The 11,013-nt window shown below is 36.3% G+C and overlaps 2 protein-coding genes across 3 annotated transcripts in view; both read left to right on the top strand.

Annotated features, from left to right (window-relative positions):
• Positions 1-2,551, top strand: part of LOC134314273 (interferon-inducible GTPase 5-like) — a 3,288-nt gene extending 737 nt beyond the window's left edge. The window contains exons 2-3 of one of the 2 annotated variants that reach the window (XM_062994838.1): positions 582-1,539; positions 2,212-2,551. In XM_062994838.1, the coding sequence (XP_062850908.1) occupies positions 607-1,539; positions 2,212-2,469 (1,191 nt within the window). In that variant the 5' untranslated portion in view covers positions 582-606 and the 3' untranslated portion in view covers positions 2,470-2,551. The remainder of the gene's footprint in view (positions 1-581; positions 1,540-2,211) is intronic. The other variant, XM_062994839.1, reaches the window with a different exon arrangement.
• Positions 2,552-5,293: 2,742 nt separating this feature from the next.
• On the top strand, positions 5,294-9,926 carry LOC134314272 (interferon-inducible GTPase 5-like). The gene is made up of 3 exons (XM_062994837.1): positions 5,294-5,345; positions 8,578-9,136; positions 9,286-9,926. Exons 2-3 carry the CDS (start codon positions 8,578-8,580, stop codon positions 9,924-9,926), a joined length of 1,200 nt encoding a protein of 399 aa, XP_062850907.1. The 5' UTR covers positions 5,294-5,345.
• The last annotated feature ends 1,087 nt before the right edge of the window (positions 9,927-11,013 follow it).

Here is an 11,013-nt window from a genome sequence, read left to right as displayed (position 1 = left end):
ACATGCAAGTGAGGTGAATTGGAGAAGAAAAATGTCCATGACTCTGTCTGACATTAAACTTGTGAACGGATGGATCTTGTGTAACGAGTAACTACTGTCATGAATGTAACCAGTGTGTAAAACCATGACGTTAAAATCCTAATAAATAAATAAATAAAAGCACTACAGTGAGCTGTCTGGTACTGAATTTAAGAAACCCTAAGCTACAAAACAAGCCAACTGTTATTGCAATCATTCCCCTTTAGCATATTACTTACTGCAATCATTACTGCAATCATTCCCTTTTAGCCTATTACTCACAGCAGACATTCTGTTGTCATTGTTACAGCTGTATCATAAGAATATGGCATAAGAACACAAACAAAATGCATTCACACAAATACCAGGTTTCTTTTTTTTCTTTTTCTTTTGGTTATGTGTATCAGCCATTAGTCATTTTTGCCGAGAACAGAAAAACAAAACTATGTTAAACATTTTTTGGTAAAATGTTAAAGCAGACCCTTTTTTACCTAGCTACACTTCTGTTTTAATCACTATGTTTCCTGTCTGGTCTTATTTACTGTGAACTTTACATTTTTCAGACAGTTTGATACATCTAGCATTATCATGGCATCACAATTTGGAATAAGTGAAGGAGAGCTGGTTGAGATGAGCAGTGTCCTGACATCCAGAGTGGTCAGTGACGTAGTGGCTCAGGTGCAAGGCATGCTTCAACAAACAACCTCTGTGACCCTTAACATCGCAGTTACTGGAGAATCAGGTTCAGGAAAGTCTTCTTTCATTAATGCTTTCCGTGGAGTTTCTGATGATGAACCGGAAGCAGCAGAGACAGGTGTAACAGAAACCACCAGGGATATCAGAGCATACTCACATCCCTCTGCTCGCAATGTCTTGCTGTGGGACCTGCCAGGAATCGGGACCCCCTCGTTTCAGCCTAAAACATACTTGGAGGATGTTGGTCTTCTGAATTATGACTTTTTTATCATTGTCTCATCTGGTCGCTTTCAAGAGTGCCATTCTGCACTGGCCAAACATATAATGCAAGCTCAAAAGAAGTTTTATTTCATCAGAAACAAAGTGGACCAGGATTTGGAAGCCATTACCAGGCGCAGGAATCGAAGTAATTTGTCAGATGATAATGTGTTGGGTCAGCTCCGTTCAGACTGTGAAAACAATCTGAGGATAGGTCAGGTGGAACAGCCCCAGGTTTTCTTGATCTCCTGCTTTCACCCGCAGAGATATGATTTCCCGGCGCTTCAGATGACCTTACTACAGGAGTTAGAGGGGCACAAGCGCCATGTCCTGCTTTTGTCATTGCCTAACCTCAGCAAAACTGTAATACAAAGCAAGAAAGAAGCTCTGTCGCAAGCTTTATGGAAGACAGCTATGGGAGCATCTTTGAGCAGTGTCGGTAGTGGAGCCACTTTCCATGCCATTGTTCCTAAATTGATGGATACTCTGAAAACCTATCAGCAGACATTCTGTATCGATTCACAGTCTCTCCAGCGATTAGCCGATATAACCGGCATATCATTTCAGGTATAGTATATTATTATACATCTTTCATTAATCATAACTAGAAAATGTTAAACACCTCTGGCACATACATACTCAACTTCAGAATTATTGGCACTCTTGATAAGGGAGGATAAAAAATACCATAAAATGTCTTGCACTGAAAATCTGACATATTATTTAATTAATGTATTCCATCAAGATACAAAACCTCACTGAGCATAAATATGTGCTAACACAGACACTACCACTGATATCTCAGGCTCTTGAGTTCAGCTCTCAGCTCTGCTATTGATCTGGCCGGGTGTCAACAGGCACAATTGGCTGTGCCTAAAGGAGGGATATGGGTTCCTCATTGCTTCTGGGTTTCTCCTTATGCGATACTGCTCCCTGTGAGACTCCAGAAGGTGAAAAGAGGCAGTTGGTAACTGTGTGGTATTTAAACTGTTGTCTCTGGTCAGGGTGGGGGTCTGCAGTGGTGAATTGGTGAATTGGACATGACTTGATTAGGCGGAAAAGGGTGACCATGCCAAAATAGAATAAAAAATGGTAAAACACTAAAACTGGGTCATTTTTGGATTTTCTAACAGGATAGTAATCCAAAACAAGACTATTGACAGACTGTTCATGTAAAACTATATAATGTGTATTATAATGATGTTGTGAAATCATTTCTAAGTAAATTGTTTGCTATAGGAGCTTCAGAAAGAGGTAACCTCCAGCTATGGAAGAGAACTAACATCACAGACCCTGGAATGCTCTCTATCTCAGGTAGCTTCAGGACAAAATCTCCTGGCGACTCAGCTGGAGAGCAGGATCCCGATTTTGGGCTCTGTCGTCGCCGGTGGGATTTCCTTTGTGGCCTCCTACTACCTGCTAACAACTGCCTTGAAAGAACTGAGTGAAGATGGAGAAAGAGTCATGCAAAAAGCCATCCTTAATACTTATTCTTAATCTTAACAAATGGATTATGTCAGTTATTGTATGTAAAATGACTAACCCTGCATTGAAAGTAGTCTGTCCTCTCTGAGTATAATGTGCTATATAATCATCATTTTTAGTTTATTCTTCACCACATACTTAGATTATTAATGGAAACGTTTGTTTCTCTTTTTCGTTTTTACACAAAGTAGTATGTATAGAAAATGAAGTATCTGTTTATGTAATAAAATTAGCGGGTTGATATTAATGTATCATTTATCACACAGGTTACCCTATACAGATGATTAAGTAATTATCAAGAAATAAATAAATATAAACATTATAAATAAATAAAATAAAAAACAGCAACAATAAAAATGTTTTTAGCTTCTCTAAAGTTTGCTCTGCCTTGCCCTCAGATTGCATAATTTGTATGTGTCTGAAATATTCATACCATGTTTCTGATTCTAAAAGTAAGAGAATGATGTTATTATTTACCGGTATATTATTTGTAGTCTTGATAGTAAAAGTTTACAAAAACTAATATTTCACAAAAGTGATAGTTATTTTTAATAATGATAAGTCAGTCTGGGTTTTAATATGATTAAAAGAGTTTTTTTGTACAAAGTAAATAAAAGAGTCCAGTGTGCATCACCTGTCTGCTGTACAGTAATGCAGTCCTATAATTCCTACACTAATAACACTATACTAGACAAACACTATACTTATTAAAACAGAAATGTATTAAAACACCCTCCCTTACTAAAGCATCACATATTAGCATAACTTACCAGCACAACAACTACAAACTACTGTTGTACAAAATAGCTCAAGATTGTTTAATTAATCATAAATTAATCTGCCATTTCAATATACATGCTTGACTGTAATGAGATGGTGAGAATAAAAGAAGGAAACTCACCACCAGACTGATACTCAGAGTCGACCCTGATCCTGACCGCTTGCATCATTCAGTCATCAATCATTGTGTTTTAACCGTTAAACAGAAACAGCAAAGCTTTATGCTTTAGAGATTTTCTTTATTTTAGAAACAAAAAACAGTATTTAACAGTATTTTTTCCCTGACTCAGTTATTCCTGCATCAAACTCACCTAAATACCATTTTTGCTTTCTAGAAACTTGTTCTTGCTCAGAAAAATAACATGCAGAATGAATTAGAATGAATTACGAGTCATTTTGGGAGCCAAAGTTAGTGGTAATTTGAGTCTTGACAATTAATGTTTCTTCCATATGAGGATATTACTTTGATTTAACTTATTCATGTATGCCACAGATCAGCACTGAAGTTGGATAAACTACGGCATTTTGATGCATTTTAAATGTTTAGTAATGCCTATGACATCTTAAAATAGTGGTATCTCCTCTTAGCTAGCAAGAGAAATGGCATTACTTTACCGACTGAGGAGGGATAATGACCCAGCACTACACTAACCTCCAGTATAGCCCCACAATCAGTGGTCATTAGCGCTATAGCTTCTGGGATATGTAGTCTGTTTGGGACTGTGGTGGCCTGATTTACACTTTCTCCTACGAGATGGAGCAGACAAAGGTAATCTAATTGTTACATTTAACATTAATCTCTTTAAAATGTAAACAATAAATGATCAATAAAAAACTATAATAAAACAAAATTACATTAACTTCATCCTCAATTTGACAAAGTGTTTCCAAACCATCTTTCTATTTAACACTAGTGCACTACTAGTAGCATTACATACTATCGAGTAGCCTGGTGTGTAAGAATAAAAAACAATAAGCATTCTCTTTAACTTTTAATTATTTTAATTATCAAAAAATTAAGTTATAAATTTGTTTGTAAAATTTTTGAAATTATAAAGTTGTGAAAATTTCTTAAGGAAGCAAATTAGAACCAGCAATGTAATTTAACTGGACTGACTGGATCATAATGTATTAACAATCTCTTTTAGCCAAGCTGGGTACAAAACAGGTGTATGACAAGTCAGACTGGTTCAGCAATTAATGTATGTCAGACAGTTCATGCAAATGAGAACAATAACTTTTTATGTGCATTACAGTGATGTTGTGAATTCATTTCTTAGTATATTGTGTACTGTAGGAGCTTCAATGGAAAGTAACTTATATCTGTATAGGCCAATAATAATAGCATTCTGCGTGTGCTACAACAGCTTGGGAGTGTGTGTGCTTGACTTCTATCAAGCAAACATGGCCAAAATTTCACTTGCAAATTTGCAACAAATAGTATCTGCAGTTCACAAATTATACATCATTTCTTTATAATTATATTCTAACTCCTATAATTAATAGAAATGGTAAACATGTCAATCTTACTAGGTTTAACTCCTCCCAAACATACACCTGGTTATTGTGGCCAAATAACTTAATCTTTTTATGTTGATGATCGGGTTTGATTTTCTGATGATTCTATATTTTCTATGTGTTATTGTTTCCTTTGTTCTATATATCGAGTGTTTCAGCCTTTTATCACAAGACAGCTTTTATCAGCTGAGGCCGGCCCACCAGAGACTGATCAGACCTGGGTTTGGGTCACATGGTGATTGAGTAATCATTTGGCAGCCTTTTGTTTCAGCCACAGCCAGTGACTTTTAGCTGCAATGACATGTTCTTTGATAACCTTTTGTTGGGCCTGACCTCTCATGCCTACTTCTTTCAGAACCACTGGACACACCTTCTTGCTCCAGGCCCATTGTTCTGCTTCAGCTGCAGCGTTTTGTATGTATGCCTCATTAATATGTTGTGCAAACACACCCGGAACCTACTGAGGTATTCGAAAGTGAAAGCAAATAAAACACTAAGTTAAAATAAAGTGAAATCTACTGCTAACAACCAGTCTGACCTTTTATCACGACTAGTCAGGATTAGTCATACTGTGTTGATTCTTCATCAAGGTAAGAATATACTGTTTTATAAATAGTGTCATTTGACCAAATGATTCATGTCTAACATTTGAATATGTTCCATAATTCAATTTTTGCATAAGAAATATATTTGATATATTTTAGGGCACAATATTAAATTAAGTAAATTGTAATAAGATTTACAAGGTTATTTAATAGAATTAAAAAAGAAAGAAAAGACAGATGGCTAAGCTTTTAATTTAAGTAAATAACTTTTTGTCTACAATATCAGACTTCTTAGTTTTGATGTTTTATTACTGTTTATCTGAGCCATTATCTGACCTTATTTAATAGCTCTTTACTGCTTATCTATATATATTTTTTAGTTTTTATCTTAAATTGAAATATATTGATATATAAAATGTTTTGAATTTTATTGAAATATGAAATATGAAAGTATATGAATTTATTGTTTGATATTATTTGTTTATTAAAGTGTATACATTCAGCAGACATAACGTTAAAAACAACTGCATACAATTCCATTATTGAATGACATTCATTCATGCATTCATTCATTCATTGTGTGTTAAAATGAAACCTCAGTTGGCTCTGGGAGTGGCTGTGAGTTTAAAAGACAATGAGTTGCAAGGTATTTTTTTTCCATAAAGAAGTATAGGAAACCTGTATATATATACACAGTGCCATCAGAAAGTATTCACACCCCTTCACTTTTTCCACATTTTGTTATGTTACAGACATATTTGAAAACCGATTTGCCCATAATGACAAAGTGAAAACATGTTTTCAGACATTTTATTAAAAATGTAAACATTTAAACATAATAGGTACATAAGTATTCACACCCATGGCTTAATATTTTGTTGAAGCACCTTTGGCAGCAATCACAGCCTCAAGTCTTCTTGGGTATGTCTGTACAAGCTTGGCACACCTGTTTTTGGGCATTTTCTCCCATTCTTCTCTGCAGATCCTCTCAAGCTCAGTCAGGTTGGATGGGCAGCGTCTGTAGACAGCCATTTTTAGGTCTTTCCAGAGATGTTCAATTGGATTCAAGTCCGGGCTCTGGCTGGGCCACTCAAGGACATTCACAGACTGCTCCTGAAGCCACTCCTTTGTTGTCTTGGCTGTGTGCTTTGGGTCATTGTCGTGTTGGAAGATGAATCGTCGCCCTAGTCTGAGTTCCAGAACACTCTGGAGCAGGTTTTCTAGATATTTGGCTTCTGTCATCTTACCCTCTATGCGGACTAGTCGCCCAGTTCCCGCCGCAGAAAAACATCCCCACAGCATGATGCTGCCACCACCATGCTTGACAGTAGGGATGGTGTTAGCCAGGCGATGAGCAGTGCCTGTTTTTCTCCAGTCATGACGCTTGTAGTTCAGGCCAAAAAGTTCTATTTTGGTTTCCTCAGACCAGAGATTTTTGATTCCTCTGGTCTGAGAATCCTTAAGCGGGCTGCCATGTGCCTTTCAGTGAGGAGTGGCTTCCATCTGGCCACTCTACCATAAAGGCCTGATTGGTGGAGTGTGTTAGCAATGGTTAACCTACTGGATGGTTGTCCTATCTCCACAAGGGAGCTCTGCCTTAGTGATCATTGGGTTCTTGGTCACCTCTCTGACCAAGGCCCTTCTTCCCCGATTACTCAGTTTGGTCAGGCGGCCAGATCTAGGGAGGGTTCTGGTGGTTCCAAACTTCTTCCATTTCCGAATAATGATGACCACAGTGCTTTTTGGGACCTTCAGTGATGACGAATTTTTTTTGTATCCTTCCCCAGATTTGTGCCTTGACACAATCCGGTCTCGGAGGTCTAAAGACAATTCCTTTGACTTCATTGCTTGGTTTCTGCTCTGATATGCACTGTCAACTGTGAGACCTTTTATAGACAAGTGTGTGCCATTCCAAATTATGTTCAATCAACTGAATTTACCACAGGTGGTCTCCAATTAAGTTGTAGAAGCATCTCAAGGATGATCAGTGTAAACTGGATGCACCTGAGCTCAATTTTGAGCGTCATAGCAAAGGGTGTTAATACTTATGTACTTTTATGTTTAAATGTTTAAATTTTTTAAAAATTTACAAAAATGTCTGAAAACATGTTTTCACTTTGTCATTATGGGCTCAAATCGGATTTCGAATATGTCTGTAACGTAACAAAAAGTGGAAAAAGTGAAGGGGTGTGAATACTTTCTGATGGCACTGTATATATACAGTATATATACGTATATATATATATATATATATGTATTAATAATAATTATAATATTATAATACAATATATAATAAAAATTATATCATAATTATATAATAATATAATTATTCCTGTGGCAAATGTTGTTTACAATCACCATACCGGATTTTTAGCCTCTAACTAATTCTGATCAGGAATTATTGATTATTTCATTATCTTCATGGATCAGTGTGCATGTGATCCTGAGATTCGGTCGTGGTTCAGGCCTTGATAAACAGCTGTATAAATCAATCAGAGCTTCCAAATTCAGATTTTGGGCAAAATTTTAGTTGTTCCTTTAATCCAAAGTAAGTGGCAGCCTAGGTAACAAATTTCCAACTTCAGCTTTTACCGCGTTAGTTTGGTGGACAAACACAGTTGGATATGAATTTATATATTCTGGAAATATTCTGAAAAACATACAAGATGGCCACCAAGAAGAAAAACAAATGGATTTTATCCCTAATGAAAAAACACACAGATATAGATTTGGTCTCAATTTGAAGAAGTGAAGCTCAGGTAAGCAGCGGTAATGATTTTATGATGCTGTGTGGTTGATCTGGGTCACGGGCTGCTCTTTACCGTGCACTTTTATTTTGCAATTATAGCAAAGCATTATCAAATATTGAACTTTTTTGGGTTTTTATGCTCTTTATTTGAAGTAAAACAGACAGCATAAATGTTAACAAAGTGACACACTTCGAGTTTAGGGTAAAAGTCGAGTTCAAAGGTACCACTGTACTAACGTCGGTATAAGGTAGTTCTTTTATTGTCTTTTCAGTTATTTACAAGTACATACTGAAACAAAACACCTTTCCTTCTGGACCAGGGTGCAACACAGAACACAAGTACAAACAATATATACAGTGCAGACAAGAAAGAATGTACTAAATACAAGGCAAGTCAAACTGTTGCATAGTCTATCAATAAGGGACCAAAGGCCATTAATGAGGCTGCTTTTACCCATGTTAGCCCCTATATATTGGGTAATTTATGAGAACACAATTTATTTATTTATCTATTTATTTATTTTATAGATGGATGACCTTGTTATCATTGATGATGCTGAGGTTGAAGAGATCAGAAGTGCACTAGAAACGGATGATCTCCCATCAGCGGTTGGAAGAATTAAGGAGTATTTGGACCAGCAAGACCGTGTGGAACTTAACATTGCTGTAACAGGAGAGTCTGGTTCTGGGAAATCTACATTCATCAATGCCTTCAGGGGTATTGGGGATGAGGAAAAGGACTCTGCTAAAACTGGTGTTGTAGAGACCACTAAAGAACCTACTGCTTATTCTCACTCCAAATACCAAAATGTTAAACTGTGGGATCTCCCTGGCATCGGAACACCCAACTTCAAAGCTGATGAATATCTTAAACAGGTTCAGTTTCAACGTTATGATTTTTTCATTATCAACGCTGCAGATCGCTTCAGAGAATACCATGCACAACTGGCAGCAGAGATTGTCATAATGAATAAAACATTTTATTTTGTTCGCTCCAAAATTGATGCCAACATTTATGCTGAGCAAAGGAAGAAGACATTCAACAAAGAAAAGACACTGGAAGCTATCCGAGCAGACTGCATCAAAGGTGAACACTTCATATGTTATATATTACATACAAATTTAATACTGTTAAATATTATTTACACAGGCATTTATATTAAGGGAGAATAATTCAGATATGAAATGTTTAATTATTTAATCCATTGTAATTTAAATTTGTTTTTATTATTCTAGGTCTTGAAGAGATTGGTTTAAGCAATCCTTCTGTTTTCCTGATTTCTAGCTTTGATCTTGCTCTGTATGATTTTAATCGTCTTGAGGAAACCATGGAGAGGGAGCTTCCCCAGCACAAGAGACACGTTCTGATGTTGGCCCTTCCAAACATCACATTGGAGATCAACGAGAGAAAAAAGAAGTCATTGCACAGCAACATATGGAAGTTGGCTCTGCTTTCTGCTGGTGTTGCGGCGTTGCCGATTCCTATTTTGAATGCGACTGCATCAATTAGCGTAGACGTGACCATCTTGGTTCTGGAGCTTCGAAGATATTACAAAGCTTTTGGGCTTGACCCTGAATCCCTGGAGAGGCTCTCTGAGAGATCAGGGAGGTCAGTAGATGAGCTGAAATCTAGGCTGAAATCCCCCTTGAGTAAAGAAATAAGCAGAGATGTGGTCATTAACTTGCTGAAGAGTTCAACCGGTTTTGCTTTAGAAGCAGCAGCAGAATACTGGCTGGGTTTAATACCTATTGTGGGATCTCTGGCATCTGGTTCGCTCTCTTTTGCCACTGTGTACTACATGCTGCATAAGTGTCTTAATGAGCTGGCAGAAGATGCCAAAAATGTGCTAATGGTTGCTTTAGAAACACCAGTGTAAAGATAAACCCATAATACATTTGCAGAATTGGTAGCAATTTCATATGGAATCTTGTATAAACATTTACAGTATTGGGATCATAGACATGTATATCTAAAATATAGAGCTAACTAATACAAAGTAAGTTATTTGTTATATGCTGATGTGCTCTGTTACTTTTTGCATTATGCTAGCAGGGGTCTTTTTTGCCCTGCAGAATTTGAAGTTGATTAATGCATTGTACTTCTATGTTGTTATTCAAATTAAACATTCTGTATGTCACACTTCCCTTTAATTTGGTGCATTTGACAACTGATAGAGCATGTTTACAATCTGTAGCATCTTTTCATTGGCCTGGTGTGAATTTTTTTTAATTTTTTTTATCTCTATTCACATCTCCTGGTAAGCTTTATGGTTAAAGCAGGCTAAAAATCACCAAACTTATCTGTCTATGCCTACAGATTCCAGCTTCTGTTGGAGAAACCCTGGACATTACTCAGTCAGCAAATAAGATAAACACACTCTGGGCCCTGGGTCTGACCCGTGTTTTCTCTTTAGGAAAATGTTCTAAAAACATCGTCAGTGATAGTATCATAATAAGAATGTACTCTTGAAAGATGTTTAAACGATTTGTCGATTTGTAGGACTAGCAGCTCTGGGGAAATGATATGTTGTCATAGTAAACTTTTTGTAATTTATTTTGATTTAACTATGCCTTATATTTACAACTATGCTACTATGGACTTTAATTTTCTGCATTTACAGCAAGTTTAAATCAGATTGAATGTTTCTGTATTTTTTAACCTGTTACACTAACACCCAATATTAAAAAAATGTTTTTATGTTATAAAATAGAATTAGTACTTGACTACTTTGGCGATTGGAATTAATAAAGGGAGCTTTCACTTTCCATAGACCAGAAATAGTCCAAATGCCTTCATTAAATTGCATAATAATGGTTTGGCTAATTATTTATTAAACTAAAATGATTTCACACAAATTACTTTTTTAATCTTTCAATCTGGGTTTGGATCCTGAGATCCTTGCACCACCAGAGCCCCTCAGATTGAATTAAATTGTCTTAATAAACAGCTAACATTTGTTGTTT

Source organism: Trichomycterus rosablanca, chromosome 5 (assembly GCF_030014385.1).
Source record: "Trichomycterus rosablanca isolate fTriRos1 chromosome 5, fTriRos1.hap1, whole genome shotgun sequence".
Taxonomy (NCBI): domain Eukaryota; kingdom Metazoa; phylum Chordata; class Actinopteri; order Siluriformes; family Trichomycteridae; genus Trichomycterus; species Trichomycterus rosablanca.
This window is presented reverse-complemented; position numbering and strand designations above follow the sequence as displayed.